The 20,392-nt window shown below is 36.8% G+C and overlaps 1 protein-coding gene across 1 annotated transcript; it reads right to left on the bottom strand.

Annotated features, from left to right (window-relative positions):
- Positions 1 to 12,305: 12,305 nt before the first annotated feature.
- On the bottom strand, positions 12,306 to 19,509 carry LOC109007817 (pre-mRNA-splicing factor 18). Its single transcript, XM_018987669.2, has 2 exons — positions 18,556 to 19,509; positions 12,306 to 12,867 (listed from the first exon to the last, which is right to left on the bottom strand). Exons 1-2 carry the CDS (start codon positions 19,399 to 19,401, stop codon positions 12,451 to 12,453), a joined length of 1,263 nt encoding a protein of 420 aa, XP_018843214.1. The 5' UTR covers positions 19,402 to 19,509; the 3' UTR covers positions 12,306 to 12,450.
- Between the last annotated feature and the right edge of the window lie 883 nt (positions 19,510 to 20,392).

Below are 20,392 nucleotides of genomic sequence, written 5' to 3'. Positions count from 1 at the left end.
TACGAATCGACCTATTGCATAGGTTTTAGTCTGTCAACATAGTCAGTGTTATCACTCACTATGCTGCTAGAAATATGAGTTTTATTTATTTGAGGTGGTTAGAAGTGTCAGAATGCATTATGGTCTACGCCATTACACTCAGTGGATTATTTAGGATTTTATGGCACAATATCCTATTTTCATAATTCCGGACAAAACGTCTGTTGGAAATTGTGAAATTATTTTTAGGGGCACTTCGAGGTTAAATTTCGGTAAAATATTTTCACTATAGGTTAATATGAATATTTAGGAATTTTTAGTACTAATTTTATGATTCACTTTTTCGAAGTGAATAGTAACCTCGGTAAGCGCACCAATTGCAGTGTTTCGAAATCACAGTGTGAAATGTCCAAATTGGATTAGAGAAGTTTTATTTGGACACTTGGCAAGATCTTAGCCACACTTAGTGAATAATTTTAGACACTTGGCACCATAAGGAACGTTTGTTGGATTTGAAGGAATCAAGGTGTGAGATCATGTCGCTTAAGCAAAACTTTGTTTCATCTGCTCAACCAAATTGTGCCAGATCAAAGAGGTTTTCAATCCTAGTGAAATTCTAAATGGTGGGAATCCAATCGAAAGCCCAAAATCATGGTTGAAATCGAAACCCTAAACGGTTTCCCCAAAACCCTAAAGTTGGCCTCTAAACATTTTCTAATCCTATTTCTAGCATTGTGTTTAAACACTTGATTAAATCACTTCCACATGCTATTAATCCTTCAAATTTGTGTTAGAACATCATTATCCAACCTTGTTAACCTTGAAAAATTGATTGGGCCAAGTGATATTGGATTTGGGCTTGATAGCAACCCAAACCCTCTTTAAACCCCAAATTTTAGGCCCATTCGGTTTAGGCCCTTTAAGGCCCACGAATTTGGTCACCATAGGATTGCTTCATGGCTAAGTTTAGTACCCCCACTTGGCTGGCCAGATCTGTACAAGAAGAGCCTAGAAGGTTCTTGAAAGACATAGCTAAAGGGTCACCTCACTCATTCACTCTTACACTCCACCTTAAGAAAAGATCTTGGTCTAATTTTTTATGAGAAGAAAAGGCCAACACTCAACCATTCCTTCAGTCCAATCACTTTACATAGCTTGTGTAAGAAGCTCTTCAGTCCACTTCCCACGAAAAAGCAACTCTCCTTTACACTTTTCCTTCATAGAACACAAAAGACGCTCTCGGACAGTTTTTCGTACCTCTTTTGAATGCATGTTTCGAAGCTTTTGTAAGTGTTTCCTCGCAACGTTTCCTTCATGAAAGTTGTTGCTTTTGGATTCTAGTTTACGTGGATATCTTATTTGTTCCATTTGGAGATCATTTGATTGGTAAAAAGTTGTTTAGACCCCAGAAAGGTCATTCTGGGTGATAAACTGGAGAGTGTGTTATATTTTGGAGTTTTTGACCAAGCTAATGAATAGATCTTGGTCCGAAATTTTTATGGAGTACTGTTAACATGTGTATATGATTATTGGTTGAGGATTTTTTGCATGATTAAAAGTTTTGGTGAAATATTTTCTTAGGTCTAGAAACTTAGAAACTGGAAGAGGAAAAACAGTTTCTGTTTTGAGAAAGTTTAAATCTTTTATGGTTTAATCTTATTCCAATGGCTTTGATATTTTTATTGGAAGATCCTAAGCATCTTATATACATGTTAGAATGTTATTTTGAAGATATTTGATGTTAGTTTCGAACATATGAAATTTTATGGAAGGAGATATTCAGTTAGGCCAAAGTGATGATGTTCTTGGCTAAATTTATGTTTTGGTTGATGTTTACCCATGTGATCTTGAGTTTGAAGCTTGGATCTGTTTTAGGACACCTTTTCGAACCATGTGATGTTTTTGTTTGAAGATCACTTCTTTATAAGTCATGGATCAAGAGGTTGATCAAAACAAGTTAGAAACAAAATTCTGTTTTGAACTTAGAAGAGAAACCAAAAAGTTCAAGTATGGTTTTAGTGATTTTGATGACTTTTGTTCACGATTCAAAATATGATTATTCTTAAGAATATGTTATGAGTGTAGTAGAAGAAAAATTTTGGTTTAATCATGAGTTTTGAGATTTGAAAGAATTACAACAAAAAGCAAAGGAAATAGCCTTTGTAAGTTTCGACCATATAGAGTTTTGATGGTTGTGTTTAGTTTTAAATTTTTTTGAATTGATATTTGAGTTTAGGACAAAATTTACATATGGTATGTAAATTTTGGTGATTTTTGAAGTTATGATGCAAAATCCTTAAGTTAGGGGTAAAATGGTCATTTTCCCACATGTAGAGGGTAAAATGATAATTTTACTCTAAGTTGATATTTTTCCATATTCCTAATTGTTAGTGATTAAGTTCTAATTTTTAGAAATCACTACTTTCAGTTTCCCGTGATCGCACTTGAGTTTTGTCTTGAAGCGCGAAGATCGAGGTAAGTTAGCTTTTAACTTACTATCAATTTAATGTGTATGTGTGATAAGTAAGGGAACTAAATTGTATGTATGCATGTTATCATATGCCATGCCAAGTTATTACATATTTATCTGTTACACAGAATTTATTCTGTCATGAATTATTCATCTGTTACACAAGATATTCTGTCACGTATTGCTGTACATTGCAAGTATGTCATGTTAAGTTAAGTATGCCATCTGTTACATATATTTCATGTCATGTAATATTCACTATTCATGTTACGCCACGTTAAGAAATGTTGTCTGTTATATAGTATGCCATGTTACGAAATGTTGCATGTTACATGTATGCCATGTTATGAAATGTTCTCTGTTACATTTATGTCTCGAAGTATGTCATGTCTATCGTCTTAGTTCATGTCACGTTATGCTACGTCAGGACTTCTGTCTTTTATGTCACGTTCATGTTACGTCACGTTACGAAATGTCATGTATGACAGTTAAGTTATTCATGTCAATCACGACCCTAAGCGCTAGGATGGGGTAATATCCTAGTGGAACTCCTTTGTTCACGCTGGAGTGTCTAAATAGGTGTGAAATTCCCTGGGTTGACGAAGTACAGTCAACAGGTTGCGAATGGGGCCTAATTAGCTGGTCACCGGAGCGCGCCAGGCACTAACGCCGATGGTGCCACACATTATGTTACGTGTGTCCACAGCAAGTGTGGCATAAACAGATAAGTCATGGGGCCACAACAACTGTGGAGCATGAAGTATGGGGCCACAACAACTGTGGAGCATACACTACGGGAGACACAGCAATTGTGACACGTAGAATACGTGGGGCCACAACAACTGTGGAGTACGTATTAACGCACTCACAGCTGGTATAGAAACCTGTGATGTGATGCGGTAATCGGCAGGGACACATGGCTCAAGGGGACCTGTGTAGCACCCATATGGTCACGTTAATGATTAAGTCTATTGAATAAGATTCCAAGTTCAAGTCATGTTTCACGTTATGTTATGTTCAAGTTTATGTTCACGCAATCATGGTAATCCCATGAGACAAGAATATGTTACAAGTTCATGTTATGTTATGTTCACGTTTACGTTATGTTCCAAGTTCACATTTATGTTATGTCATGCTCAAGTTCAAGTTCAAATTATGCATGTTCACGTTCATGTTATGTTTCAAGTCCAGGTTATGTTTCAAGTCACGTTCATGCTAAGCTTCAGTTTCAGTTTAAGTTATGCCAGTTATGTTATGTTGTATGTCAAGTTATGCTATGATTACTTACGATTTGATTATGCATTCATGCTTTTACTGCCATGCATGCATCATTAACCTGTGTGGAAGTTTCCTGTTAACTTGCTGAGATTTGTAATCAAATCTCACTGTGGTAGTCCCAACTACCATTCCCCCCGAATGGTAGATTTTGTTACAGGATCTGAAGGAGAATCGGGAATCGACCAACTGGAAATGGTCGACTAAGCGACGATGCGATGTAGGTGTTAATACAGTAGTTACCTCAGATTACTACTTGTATTTGTAGAGTTCAATCTCCATCACTCTTTTGATCACAACCATATGGATTAATATTGTGATCTCAGTTGTTTAGTATGTCATTATGTATGAAGTATGTTTTAAGTATTTGGGATATTTCGGTTTGGTGCATAGTATTGCTAAAAAGAAAAATTATCCGCTGCGAATATTGCATAATGCTAGATGCATGTTAGGAATATTGCATCTTATATGTCATGAACGGGGGCAGGTAACCTTGTGTTGCATTTCTCGACGCTTCAAATGTCCGTCCGATCCCAAGCGGAATTTGCGGGCGTCACACTGGTGATTTCGCTCTGGAAGCACAACCACTCCCGCTGGCGATTTCGCTCTAGAAGGTGGACACTCAATCACGCCTACTCAATGCCGATAAGGTGCTCTCTTGCTTGTTTCATGCTTAAGATGGGGGTTGCAAACGACAGCCTGATATTCATCGGGTCAAATGATTTCCAAACTGATCTAAATGTCAACCTGTGCAGGTCATGTTCAATCGAGTCTTGCAGGTTCATCGGTTTATTGGATTTCTTGCACAGGCCTAATCTGAATGAGTTTAACGCTATCACAAATCAATTGATATCTATTGAGTTGAATTTTTTATGAAATTCTGGCATTAATTTTGTTGGCCTCATTGCCAAATAGTTGGGAATCCATAAATATGGCTAACTCATTCTACTAGAAAAAAGAAGTTGAAATATGATGATATCCTATATTTCATTCTTGCTAAGTAGGTGCACAAAAGAGACTCTGGCGAGACTATGGGTTCAGGTTCTACCTTTAATATTGACACTCGGGACAAGGGACATGACAGGTACTCATAAGAGTAGGTCAAAATTGAGAAATAAGGGCATATACAAAGCAACAACGAAATGCACTATTATGTCGAAAGAACTCCACAAGTAAACAATAATCAAGATATATAGTTGCCATATAAATAGACCACTAATGTAATGCCCCATACCCGGAGGTCTAGGGAGTTAGTTCCTGTCACCTAAAAATCGTCTCCCAACAGTATAAAATATGTATACTCCAAAGACATTATAACCATAAACTCAGTTATTCAGACTAAATGTAGATGCTTCTCTAATAGGACCTTAGCATAATGAACCAACAATTCCACAAGTCTCAATATGGGCATATTGCATTGCCAGGTTGTGCATGTTGGTAGTGCACCCAATATGTCTTCCTTATGTATGGATTCCACAACCCGCCGCCACAAGCAGAATCAAAATCTACTTAGATTCACTAACCCTAACTCACTGGGGTCAACAGTGGGTAACGGCCTATGATAAGTGAAAGATAAGTTAATGTCATGTTCCTGTTATTTATGTATGTATTTATGAATATGCACGTTTTTTCAAGAAACCTTATGTTTATTATGTTTACTGTATGATGTATTGCTTATTGAGTATTCAATTCATTTTAGTTTGTTTTCATGTTTTTAAATCACCCCAGGTGATGAGATTTATGAAGATGAGACTGCAGGACAAGACTTGACCCCGGGAGGCAAGGCAGAGGCCTAGACAGATTATGCTATGATTATTTTTATGATTTAAGGTTTAAATAAATTATTTTGATAAGCACATGAGACTTTCATATTTTCTTTAATAAGTGCTTTTGCAAACTCTATTTTGGATTTTAAGTATTTATTAAATTTCATTTTATATATAGAATATTTCTCATCTGGCGCATTGTTAAAAAAGAAAACTTTTTAAGTTCAAGTTTAGTAGTAGCACACTGGCTTCCCGAAAATTCCAAAATGTCTTTATTGGGGAGTAGGGTGTTACATAAAGGGTGAGTTACCAATAACTCAGTAAGTAAAGAACATATACTAGTGTGTAAACTTGAGCAAAATGTAAAATAAAACATTTTTATTTTCAGAATGCAGAACAAAACATGTTATAAAAATATCAAAGCGACAATTTCATAAGTATTTATATACAAAACTCATTTGACATAGCATAGTTGAACATCATCATATCATAACAAAAGCATCATATCATACCAGAGACCATGTTTAACCTCTGTGGTATGGTTGTGCTATCCCCGGTGACCAAACCGGGCAGAAACATAAGTGAATCCTCCACTTATCATTATCAGAGCCCCAAGTGTATACACAAGAAAGACCACATAGAAAATCACTTTATTTTCAAAGTGGGTACACTTAGAAATAGAAATATTGGTACCAATACAATAACAGAATAAAAAATATTGGATGGGAATCAGAATGTCATGTCAAAAGTTTTCTGATGCCACAACATATCATAACATAGTACTGAACAAATTCAGATCATTTTCACATATTCAAAACAGTTCAAAGCATCTTCATATAACTATGCACAAATTTTTAGATTTTATATTAGCTCTTTTTATACTAGTGAGAATAGAATATCAAAATTTTGTTCATGTTTACACCAGTCATGACAAAAAATACTTTTCTCTTTTATACTGATTTCATGAGTAATGCAGATCAAGGCCCTAAAGGTCAAGATATATGTCATAATATAGTTCGTCTCTAATCGAAACCTAGCAAAGATATAGCTTTCTAGGTCGAAAGGCTCCCCACGAGCAATGTGTATCATAAATCGTGCCCAATCCATGCCAACCTCGGTGTTTTGCTATTGAGAATTGATGTTGTTAGCAATGATTAAGTTCATTATATTGGAAAATCTAGATAAATCAACTTGTTTGATACTATTGGTCCCATCATAGGGAGGAGCATCTAGACTCACAACCAACTGTCAAACCTCATGATTAGGGAGGCCATCTAGTCCATCTAAATCAGTGCCCTCATCCTCAACCATGTCCCATCACCAAAAGCTATAGACTCCATGGGCACCACGTTCAGATATCCAATGGATAGTCGAGGGCACCAAGAAACTTAGGCAACTGCGTCCATTGAAAGTACAATGGATACACCCCCCCACCCTCGAATTGAGATCGTGTACACCTCATCATCTAGGCTGGCACCACCAAGCTCCCCATGGAAATTAGATACCATGTCAATGTAGGCGATGATCTTGTTTGTCCCTTCATCTTTCTGGTTAATGATTGGTTGCCAACCACACTCTATGAAGATGGATGCCAAGGACCATCCCTCCTAGCGAAGATCTTGAAATTCTCCTAGCGTCACTTGACGCTCGAGTAATACTGTTCTCTCTCGAAGTTCTTTGTTGGAGGGTTAACCTACCCTGCCACACTTCCTACCCCTATAAGCCATAGTGAACTTGAATTTTCCAAATATAATACAAATAGCAATAGTTATGAAATTATTATTATTAGAATCTGCAATTTTCATTGAAAAATAAAAAGTCAAATATAGAAAGATGAAAACAGTTACAAGGTATAAAAAATATTAATGGATGTAGAATTTGCAAAGAATATTATGATGACATTATTAATCATGAATTTTAAGTGTGGTGATTATTATGAGATTTACCATTATCATAAAAAATTAAATATGGTGCAAAAAATCGTTATAGGAAACAAAAATAAGATATACACAATCTTGCCTTATTAATACAATTACTAACTGTTTTGTGAGTACATCATTCTATCAAATCACAATCTGTTCAACTAGAGTAGAATATATTCATTTACCATTCGAACATATAAGTTACCGTTCAAATGTTCGAACAGAACACAAGTGGTCGAATGCAGTGTTCAAATGCTTGTTCAGATGTAACTTATACGATCGACCACATCATTCGGCAGCATGTTCGAATGGTTACTTAAGCACTGACAAGTAATTACTTCGATCGAATGCTTATTGGAAGCGTTCAAACGGTTAATGGATCAAACTCAGCAATGGCTGAGTCAACTCAGTTGCTATTAAAACCAAGCGAATCAATGAATTCTTTTCCTTGTTCCATAATTAACAAGCATACAAGGATGGGATGAGCATAGAGGCATCTTGGCCTTGCATTTCCTGGTCACCTACGATGTCCCATTGCCGAAAAACATAAATCTATGGCCTATTCCCTATTTTGTATAAATACTCAACCCATATATTGCATGTAAGTGGTATACCTGTGGTGTATATGTCGAGGTTGACGATGACGGCGATGACAGAGGCATTAGGCTACATTCATGAGCATCAGCAAAGATAATGGGATAATTTTTTATGCTCCTTAAAAAATTATAAGATTATAAGTTATATAGTAATTTTCATTTTCAATGACCATATTAACGTGGTCAATGAACGATGGCAGCGATGACAAATGCCAAATTTGAATTATAACCTTGCACTTATGATTATTTAATTATTGTATGTTTATGCTTTCTTCACAATGTAGATTGTAGAAATGCATGCGGGTTAATCCAAATGATATCTCGGAAGAACTGTATGCATTGGTGTGTGGCCCATTGAGGATGCGCAGTTTAATATTCTATATGTATTTCTCAAAGAAGTAGGTATCACACAATTGATTAAGAACGTTATCGAAAAATACAAAATAGTGGTGTCCTAACTGAAAGAAATCATGATAGATAAAACATTGATTTCTATGGAGTTATTATCGATATAATTGGTTTCAAATATTTGGAGGAGCATGTAATATACCTATTGTAGTACGATTGATGGGATTCAAGCAATCCTCAATTAAGAGTTCACAATGATGAATATTTTTTAAGTATTAATTCATCTTGAAAATGGTATGATGATGATCTTTTTGTTTTGGCTTATCAAGTATGTCAAGTCTTCTACTTTGATAATCCTAAATTAGGAAATCAATGGCGAGTGGTACAAAAATTTTCTCCAAGAAATATATATAATCTTATTGACAAGGGGGAGGGACAAGATGAAGAATAAGAGGATTCTAGATTTGAGCCAGTATGACATGACTAACTTCTTTATGTGGGGAAGATATTGAGGCTACAATTATTGATGTGACAGTTAAAGAAAATGTTGAGTCCTTTAAAGTATCTAAAGATGAGGAGGGTGAATGGTCAATTGAAACTAAAACTGATACAGATGAATGATGTGTTTTGTGTTCACATTACACTTTATGACAACTTTTTTATATTGATATATGTCTCAGCACTTTCAAGTCATGACACCAAAATGAAAACAAATTTGCATCCCCCATCTCCACTCGTTCCTACCTCTCCGATCAACTCACTAGTGGAGATTAACTCTCCAAAACAAGGTGAAATAGTGATAAAACTTTTGTCTCAATTAAGTTAAATCATTAATATTAATTTTTTTTAATTTATCATTTCCTTTGTTTCTATAATAAATATGATCTTATTTAGAGCTAATAGTACAATCTCAATGAGGTTGAGACATTACTAGAGGTGTCACATTAGAAAAAAAATTCATAAAGTGGATAACATTAAGGTTGACATTCTTGATGATCACACCAGAGGTGAAGGATAATCAGCGGCTTGGCTTGCTTGTATGTCGGTGTTTTTACACGAATTTATGTACATTTGGCTACGAGTTCATGTCATAAAGTCTTCCAAGATGTCAAAGAAATTATCAAGAAGAGTTGTTTGGTAATATTTAATGTGTAGCCAAAATATAGAATATGCAAATGATTTGTTCGTATAATAATTTTTTAGATTATGACTTCAAACTAAATTTTGGTTGGATAGAGGAGCGTAAGATTGTTAATGAGCTTATGTATAATGCAATCCACAAATATAATATGAGACTTCATAAGCATTATAATAAGTTCGAGGACAAGGACGAGGTGCACCAATATCCTTTTCAGGATATTCGTTTGAACAAATGAGAAAACTTTTATGACATGTTTGAAGCTCCTGCATATATGGTAAATGACTTATTTTACGTGTCATATTTTGTAATTTTCTCTAACTAATATTTACTAATTATCTGCAAGATAAAAGTTCTAAAAATAAAGCAAATAAATCGGACTTGAAGACTTATCATCATGAAGACTCAAAATCTTTCCATCATCTCTATGAAACTAGTAATTCTATTTTTTTAATGGGTTGCCCAAGTTTCATATTTGTAGCATTCACATGAGTTACTATTTATAAAATATATGTCTTGTAGCAAGAATTAGATAACAATTACAATCTTACAAAATTATATGTTGCATCACATACTGATCGTAATAGAGAGTGGACTCATTCCAATGCACGTGAAAATGATTTAAGCATTATTATCTGTTTTAATGAAGGATATTTGTGTATTTTTGACAATATTAATTCTTTCTATTATATGCAGGAAAAGATGGTTACCTTACATGTTGACTCAACATCTGATAAAATTTCCTAAACAAATGATGTAGACATTTTTACAAAGGTTTTGGGCCCATATTTAGGGCAGGTTTGGGAGGAGAGATGAGAATTTTGTGTTTTGTTTTAGTATTTAAAATATTATGTTTTAGTATTATTATTATATTGGGATTTGAAAAAGTTAAATTGGGATTTGAAAAAGTTGAATTTTTTATTATATTTTGTATGGAGATTTGAAAAATGTGTAATGATGAGATGATAATTTTGTGTCTCATCCCACCCCCCAAACTTGCCCTTAGTCTATTTAAGGGGTTTGAGTCATTTTATCAAGTCTTCTAGCTCATTCTCATCATCCAATAATGCCTCCAGCAGTTCTAGAGATTTAGAAGAAGCAATGTTTGAGATCGAGCAATTGAAGACAAAGAAACATGAGTTAGAGAAAATTGTAGCACAGTAAAATAGAAATGGAAATGGATTGAAACAACAACACCAACAAGAGAAGTTCAGGAGAAAGACGCAACTCCAAGAAGTTCAAGCTTCCTAACAATTAATTTTATAATTTTACTACTGTTTGTGTATGAACAATGTTTTCTCTATTTAGTTTGCACTTACAAGAATGAGATTACTTTTTAAGTTTCTTGAACAAATTCTAATGTATGTTTGAAGATATTATGTATGTTTTTAATTTTTTTATTATTATTTGAGAAAAATATGTCATGCTCTTCGAATGTCCCTAAACCTTTCGAACATATAATATAACCATTCAAATGAATACATAGAACATTCAAAAGCACATTGTACACAATTGGCGTTCAAATGCGTCCATATAGTTCGAATGGAGATACAATATTCGAACGTAATGAACATCACATTCGAACGTGATAACTATTCGAATGGTTTCTTACAAAGTCAAACATTACATATACGTTTGAACACTCAATTTAACGTTCAATTGACCACTCTATGCAACAATGCATTCGAACATACTTGGACAGTCGAACGGGAATCTGTGATGCAAATTATTCATCTCAAAATAAGCTTTACGTTAGAACGCCACAGAACAATTGCGTTCCGTTTCATCTCCAAAAATCTTTTGGTACAACAATACTGGGACGACCTTGGGAAGAATTTTCTGTCCCAAAAAAACTTTTATGTTGTAGTGTTGATTACATAATTACAATTTCTTATATTTCTTTTTAATTCTCGTTGGCTTGACAATTCATGGAAAAAATATGATTTTTTTTTCTTTTTTTTTTTTTGTGTGGAGGCGTCATAACTTGAGACTCGTGACTGTTGTTTGAGAATTAGCATTTGGAATTTGGGAGTTGTATTGAAGATTGGTTGGGGTGAAGACTTGTAGTTGAACCGGCATATGGTCACGTATGTTACTTAACAGTGGGTCAAAGACTCGTGCTGGGTTCTTTTGGACAAGTTTGTAACTTTTAGGGCAGGTTTGGGACACAAGACAAAACACAAAATTCTCATCTCATTTCATCTCATCATTACATATTTTTCAAATCTCCATACAAAATATAATAAACAATTCAACTTTTTCAAATCTCAATACACATTTTTCAAGTCTCAAAACAATAATAATATTAAAACATAATATTTTAAACTTTAAAACAAAATACAAAATTCTCATCTCATCCTCCATATATAGACTGTAACCTAGGGTATCTATAACTTATTATAGTTACCTACCTGTTTTACTATATTTTTTAAATGATTTTTTTGTTTTGGTAATCATAGATGTTTTGTAGTTACTATAGATAAGTAGGTATATATTTTTTGAAATTCATTTGATTAAATTAAATTATCCAAATTGTGTAAAACAAAATCATTAAATTATGCCTAACAGGCCTTAAAATCGGAAAATGGGCCTTAAAAGGCCGAAACCGTGTTGTAGGGTTGGGCGGAGACTGAATGGCTGGTTTCACCACCTACCCAACCGCCCAACAAGCATGCGCAAGGTGTGGGGAAGGCAAGGGTGCGAACAAGTTCAGATTCAGCCACCACACCCAAGTGGGGGCAGGGGGCATGGACACTGCTACCCAACCACCTATGACAAAGGTAGCAGGCCTGACAAAAGGAACACAATCGCTCAAATTAATGGAAGCTGCAGAAACCATAACGCCCATTCTGTGAGAGAGTTTGAGAAAGCACAATAAAAGCACACATATGTCACACATATGTCCCTACATGAACTGAAATAATGTTTATCCAACAAACCGATCATAGTATACTAGCTAGTAGCCCTCCTTTGGGGCAGGCATTATCCGTAGCCTCTCCTCAAAGGCTTCATTACCCCCAGAAACCCTCTCTTCCGCTAGCAGAGATTGCAAGTCACTGCCATTTGCCAGGCTGTTGAACTCAACGGCTTTGGAGGGCATTGCAGGGTACCTTCGTTGGCAAAAGGTCATTAATCTCTTGACTGACTGCAAGTATTTACGCGTGGTCTCGTCATTCATTATGTGGGCAACACTATTGGTGTAGATCTTCTCACGGGCAGACCGTTCATGGATACCAACCATGGTGACACCAATAGGCCAGGGTGCATTTCCAATGGCCATCTTGATATACTGGTCCATTGCAGCTAAGTAGTCTCGCTTCATGCAGCATTCAACCACCACCAGCAACGCTTGACGAATATCATCTGGAAGAACCTATAAATAGAATTATCATGAGTCCAACGCACTGTTCTTTATAAGAAGAAATCAAAGCAGTCAATACAAAACCTAAGCACAAATCATAAAGATGGGATGACTGCATAAAGCATAATCTGAAAGTGGGATTTTTTATTATTTTTTTTTTTTTTTGGGAGTGAGTGGGGGACTCAATTCAGAAGCTTTCAAAGACTCGAAACAGCTCAACTAAGTTTTGGTTTGATAAGTAGTTCAACTAAGTTTTTATAAACACTAAGCAAATAGATCAAAACTAAGCATGGGCCTATGACTCCTTGCTTAATTAATGTGGTGACTTATGATGGGTTAATTATCTCTTGATACAGTCTTTGATAATACGTTGTGGGCCTAGGGTATAAACTTAGAAGCTCTTTCGATTTTTGGGTCAAGAAAGCCTTAGGTAGTGTTTGCCAGAATGCCCAAGTGTTCTAGGAGTCCCAATATCTACATGGACACAAAGAAAACCCTACGAATTGAAACCCTATCAACTGCCAAATATCTGGATGAAGTAGGAGAAGCCATATTTTCATGAAAACTCGGATGACCAAGAACTTTGATCATCAGTAAGTTCATCTCTCCATGCGTCCCTCTCCAACTCTACGGTTTCATCTTTACCTCTCTCCCACTCAATGCTAGGAAGCACCACCGAACGCCGCTGCAACTCCCTCGCTCTCTCCCTTTATAAAACAGCCATTGCCTCTCACCCTGCCATGTGCCCATGACGCCACAACAAAGCCCCCTTGCGTCAAGCACCACTCTTCACTGTGCCCCACCGCACCAAGACCTCCATCGCCGAGTACGCTGCCGCTGGTAAGCTTCCATCTCCCTCTCTGTCTGTCTGTCTCTCGACCTATCTATCTCTCCCTCTTCCATTACAACATTCTCTCTCCTCACTCTATTTCAGTCATTCTCTCTCTCATCTCCATGTCTGTGTTCAGCCCTTCCATGTGCTGCCACCACTCAAGTCCCACTGTTCTGCATTGCCGCACTGCCAAGCCTCACTCCTCTTCGTACAAGGGTTGGGGCTAAGCCTCGCTTGATCACCCTCTCTTCAATTCGATTTCACCGCCCACAGTTCCAGTCCAAACCCCGCTACTCCTCTTAGAATGAAGCCGCCACCGCCAACACCAGATAGAACGTATCCCTAGACTATGGATTGAATTGATGTTTGGTTTGAACAATTTGTTAGGGATTCATACCGTTGGATCAAGTTTAACTGAGAGTTTTTGTGGCAGCTGTCTTGGTGCAATAGAGTCAGTTAGTCGTGAGTATGGTGGGATTACTTGATTTGTAAAGTGACCAATTGTGGCGACAAGGGAGTCTAATTGAAAGTAGATTCTTTGGGGACTGTTAACTAATTGAGATGTAGTGGTTTATGGTGGAGTTAGCCAATTTAGAAGTAAAGTTCTTGATGATTGATTGAGCAAATTTAGGAATATTGGTCGGTTGGTTGATTTTGTGTAATGTTCAAGTTTGGAAAGAAATAATAGTGCAATCAGTTGGAGTAATTGTGAGTTTGATTGGTATAAAAGCATGGTTTTGAAAGCTGGTTGGTTGGGCGTATTACAGCTGTGAAAACTAGTTTTTGTGGAGATGATTGATCAACTATGTCTCGGGTTGTGGAAGTTGGATCATCAAGTCTCGGGTTGATAGTTAATGGGTACCTATTTGGAGTGTTTTTCTCTATGCAAATTGTCAACTGTTTGGAATGGGAGTTAGTTTGTGGTTGGTAACGAATTTTATAGATGTGGTTAGTCTTTAAATGGGTCAACTCTAGGTAGTGGGTGTTAACGAAATATTAGTGCCATTGATAGTTGACACGACCCATAAACCCAACATGTAATGATAGGGTTAGGGTTTAGCATAATCAGGTTTGGGTCGACCCGAGTTTGACCAGATTAAATAATCGGATCATGTCAAGTCAACCCACATGTTCACGGATTCACTCGATTAACCAAAATAGAAACGGACATTCAGGTTATTCAGGTCAGTCATGTCATGGTTCAGCGGGTCACCCCATGACCTGATTGAAAAATATAGCTCTTGTTTCAAATATTTTCCTAAGTTTTCCTTCTATAACCCCTAGGAGTTGGCTCAAGTGGTAGAGGCCTTGGTCTTGGAAGTATGTTCCCAGCATGTCTAAGGTTCAAATCCTCTTAAGTGCAAAAATTTCTATGGGCCATCAAGCTGGGGAACTTCCCCTTGAATTACCCAATGTGTGCTTATGGAAAACTTCTTGCCGAGGGCCTGTGCACCCTCGGGATTAGTCTGGACTTTGTTCTCGGACACCTGACGCCAATAAAAGAAATACGTTTTCCTTGTATAGCCCTTTTTTGCCAACAAGTGCACCCTTGGGATTAGTTGGGACTTCGTTCCCGAACACGCAATGCCAATCAAAAAAAAATCCTTGGATAGCCTTTATCTTGTTATATAATAGTCAAAATAATCAAATATTTCTAAATATTTTTTTCTTTTTTTTTTTTTTTGAAGTTTTAAAGTGTCAAATGTGTTGTTGGGTTGACGCGACACGAATGTCGTTTCGTGTCGCGTCAACCCATGAAATAATTTTCGGGTTATCCTTGTATAGCCTTTATTTTGTTCTATAATAGTCGAAATAATCAAATATTTCTAAATATTTTTCTTTTTTCTTTTTTTTTTTAAGTTTTAAAGTGTCAAATGTGTTGTTGGGTTGCCATGACACGAAACGACCCTAATAAATAAACGGGTCGTGTCGCGTCAACCCATGAAATAATTTTCAGGTTCGGGCAAGGTGTTTGACCCATTTAGCTTTTCATGTCAGGTTCAGATTGACTCAAAATTGACCCAAACCCAAATGACCTGACACAATTGACAACCCTATGAAATATTGGAATGGACATATTCATAATTGTAGTAGTTTCGACGAGTCCTTGAAGTTATTTTTGGATGGCTTGAAGGTGCGTAGTAATTGGGTTACAAGAATTGGAACCAAGGAGTTATTTAGTGTCTTATTGTAGAGGTGATAGTTTAATTCTTATCACTTATAGATTGTGCTGTATTTTTTAGGTTTTGATTGGTTTTGGCTCGATTATGTTGTGAGACAAATTCAGTTGTTGTGCTAAAAGGTCCTAATAAGAGGGGCTCCTATACTAGACTTTGCCAAAATTGAACTTGGTTGATATTGTAAAAACTTGCATATTTTGCTGTGAAAACTTGTACATTTTGTTATGAATACAACCTCAGTTACTTTCTACATTACTCTCTGTTTTTGAAAATGAAATGTAACATTTTATCATAACTCGTGTAGACATGATCACTTTTGGGTACTCTATTCTCAACTGCATAAAAAGTAAATATGACTATGATATTTATCTATCCAGTACTCTGATCTGTTATTGTGTTGTATATGAAAACCCTATGACATGACATTCTATTTATACTTTTGTTTTGACCTTACCACGAGTGTAAAATTGTGGCCTCCATTATTATGTTGGTACCAGCATTTCTGTTTCTAAGCACACTCACTTTAGAGACAAACTGGTTTTCTATATGGGTCTTTCATGTGTAGACACTCGGAGCACCAAGGGGGAGATCTCATTTTCTGTTTCTGCCTGGTTTGGCCAATTGGAATAACACAACCCATGCCATGAAGGTAAACATGGCCTCTGTTTCTATTATGATGTTGTTTTAGTTATGCTTATGTCAAAGGTCTTTTGTTCTATAATGATATCATTAAAGGCTTATCAAATATCGCTTTGTTATTTTTTTTCTTATTGGCACCAGGTAAGTCCCCAATAATCCTGAAGGTGAACAGGCCCTCCCTCGGCAAAGAGTTTCCCACAAGTACACATTGGATAATTCAAGGGGAAGTTCTCTATGTCTGATGGCCCCTAGAAATTATTTGCACCTAAGAGAATTCGAACCTTCGACTAGGAGGGAGCATACCATCAAGACCAAGGCCTTTACCACTTGAGCCAACCCCTAGATGTTATACCGCTTTGTTATTTTTGGGGTATGGTTTGTTTCTGCATTTTGTAACCGGCTCATGTTCTACAAAATGTATAGGTTCGCCACTTACTTAGTTGTTGATAACTCACATGTTTATCTCTATTATTTTTCAGATGAATGGGATCGTCGTGGCGGTATCAAGAATAGACGGCAAGAGGGCGGGATTAGATGAGAGTAGTAAGAGAAGTGTTAGGTGGCATAAGTAGATTCATCTAAGTTAAGAGAAAAATTTGCTATTGTTTACTATAATTTATCATAATAATTGTTGAGACATTGGATATTGGAGGATTTTGTTTTTAAGTTCTTATTCAGTCAAGTGCTGCCAACCCTATGAAGATCAAAGCCCGAGCTACTGCAAAGGTTCTACAAAATTGACCCTACTGCCCCTTTTTCAATTTTTTCAACCCTGATCCTCAGTCTTTGAGTCCAAGAAACAACCAAACTAGGGATGTGGGGCAGGTCACCTAGACCCACACCAGCCACCCCACCCGCCTGCCCAATCAGATGGGTGGCCAGATTATGCAAATTTATATAACCCAAGTAGGCAGATTGTGGATGAAGGATACCCACCCACCCAGTTTTGCCCCACCAGTCCACTTGAGTATATAAACCTAAAAAACCCTAGTATTTTTCATCTTTTCCCCATCTAATTTTTACCCAATGACACCCCCCATCTCTTTCTTCCTTTCCTTCTTCCTCTTATTCTTCTTCTCCTCCTATTCTTCTTCTTCTCCTCTTTTTAGACCTATGGTTTTTTTCTTGGATATGTGAATTTGTCTTGGATTTTTGGACTAGTGGAGGCTGGATGGTGGGCCAAAAAATACGCCTATCAGTTCAGCAAGGTCCGACAGTCCATAGGTTAGTGCGAAGCCAAGGGCTGGGTTAAAAAGGGCCAACCAGCCTAGGTAGGGGCAGAGGCAGAGGTCGGAGGAGTGTGTCACCCACCCGTTACCAACTCCAAAGATTAGGAAGATCTCCACTACCATTATAGGTAAAACATGATTCCAATTAAGTGGACATTTACAATCATATACGTGGCAACACAAAACTATCCCCAAGTATATATTGTTTGTCTCTAGAAGTAGCTGGAATATTCAGTTTTGCTCATTCTAATTGGTCATATTTTACTGTAAAAGGAGAAAAATCAACTAACTAGCTATGAATAGGCCTTCACCATAGAAGGAAACCAAAGCAACTAATGATTCTACAGACATTTGTATTTGTGTGTAGTCCAGTTTCATATGCCCACACAATGCCTCCACGATCTCTACAGTCCACAATCAATTCAATCCAAACTAATCCAGGATATCAAAGTCTCCCACGCTCAAATTCGTAACATTCACATCAAGGCCACATTCGGGTACAGCACCCTTGCACTCTATGGCATTACTATGTTGGCTCCAATACTATTTATCATAACCTGAGAAATACTTATAAGATACTTATACACTAAGGATTAGGATTAGGATTAGGATTAGTCACTATTTAGGATCCTGTAATAGCTTATATAGCCAAGTTCCACATAGTACGCACCCCTTAACAATCCAACAATCCATCCGATCCCTGTAAATCCAATCCAACGTAGTAAACGAAAAAAACCATATACACCAACCAGAACCCAAGTAAAATTTATATTTTGCAAGAAAAATATTTGAAACAAACATAGGAAAACAAAACACTCACCTTCTTCCTGCAAAACTTGAAAAGTGGATTCAGATACCGAGCACACTGCTTAAACGTGGCCACCATGGACTTCCCCTTGGCCGTCCGCTTCTCGGCATCGGGCATCTCATCCAATTCCTGGTTCCACTCATTTAACAGCCTCTTGAAGAACACTAGAATCTTATCCTCCACACACAAGTCCTCGAAATTGGCTTTCATTCGCTTCAAATCCTTATCGGAGGCGTCAACACCACTGGATCCTCCATCGCCGCTCAGCTCCTCTTCTCCTCCTCCTCCATCTCTATCCTCCGGTTTACCCTCATCGCTCTTCTGCCTCTTCCTGTCGCTCAAAATCCCCGTCCTCTGGCGCTTCCTCAGCTCCGCGATGTCGCGCAGGAAGTCATTGGTTTGCCCCTCGGTCATGTCACTATCGACCTCAAACAGGCCGGCCTTGAGGATAAACTTCATCCGCTCCAACCGGGCATCGTCGTCCTCTCCAAAGAGGGTGATGGGCTGCTTGAGGAAGCGGAGGCGGCGGATGACTTCTTGTCTGGGGAGGACGAGGTTGTCGATGTTCTGCTCGTCGGTGAGGGATTTGGAGGCGGTCGATGCGGAGGCGGAAGAGGTGGCGGCGGAGGTGCTGGTGGCGTTAGTTTCTGAGGAATTGGGCTGCGAAGAGGTAGTGGTGGTGGTGGTGGTGGTGGTGGATTGGCGTTGGGATTTGGCTTGGAGTTCGATTTTCTCTTCCTCGCGTAGCTTCTGGATCTGTTTCTGTTCGATCTCGGAGCGCTTGAAGACTCGCCTCCCGCCGGTGTGTTGGGCGAGGGACTGGCGCTTCTTCAGAAGCTCCTGCTTCAGAAGATCCATCTAGGGTTTTCACCTCTCTCTCTCTGTCTAGGCTTGAATTCTTCTATCCGACGAGGAACAAGAAGAGCAGAATACTCAAGGTCTGATTTGAATTATATTTGTTTTTCTAAATCGGGTTACGACTTACGGGTCGATTTATTATTTAGAAAAAATCTATATAATCTCGTGCTATTTACATAATCTTTACTGATTATATTTTTATTAAATATTTAATATATAAATAATAAATAAATTAATTAATTTAATTTAAAAAGAATAAACTAAAAAATATTAAAAAAATTAAAAAATATAAAATTTTTAAAAAATATAATATATAGAAATTGTATAGCATTGCTCATTTATTTAATACCAAATTGAAAATGAAAAAGATAAAAGCATAATTTTTTTCATAATTTTTTATATAATTACGTTTTCAATAAAAATATTATTATTAATATATAAAAATGCACTCATTTAAAATACAAAAAATCTCCAATACATCCTATCATTCCACACTCCATATTATTTTTAATTTTTATTATTATTTTTTTATCAAATATTTATTATATGAATAATTAATAAAAAATTTGAAATAATTTAAAAAAATAAACTCAAAAAAAATTTTAAAAAAATATTAAAAATTAAAAATAATATGAAGTGTAGAATGTGGTAAAAGTTATGTAACAAAACTCTTTAAAATATGACTATATAAAATTAAGCTCATTTTAAAATAATAAAGGCTCCCCTTGGATAGGTGGTTTCCCCCCATCCCCGGGTGGGGTTTCCGCATGCTCAAAAAAAAATGGTCTAAAAATATTTTTTTAGACCAAAATTATAATATAATTTAAATAATAAATTAAAATTTATAAATATAAAAAAAATTTAAACACATTAGAGTTAGATTTTGGATTGATTTGGCCTCCTAGGCCAATTTTTATATAGGAGGCCAAGGCAATACAATAGTCATCTTTAAGCAATGCGGGGGCGGGGCCCCGCTGGGGTCATCCCGCCC

This window comes from Juglans regia, chromosome 8 (genome assembly GCF_001411555.2).
Source record: "Juglans regia cultivar Chandler chromosome 8, Walnut 2.0, whole genome shotgun sequence".
NCBI lineage: Eukaryota > Viridiplantae > Streptophyta > Magnoliopsida > Fagales > Juglandaceae > Juglans > Juglans regia.
This window is presented reverse-complemented; position numbering and strand designations above follow the sequence as displayed.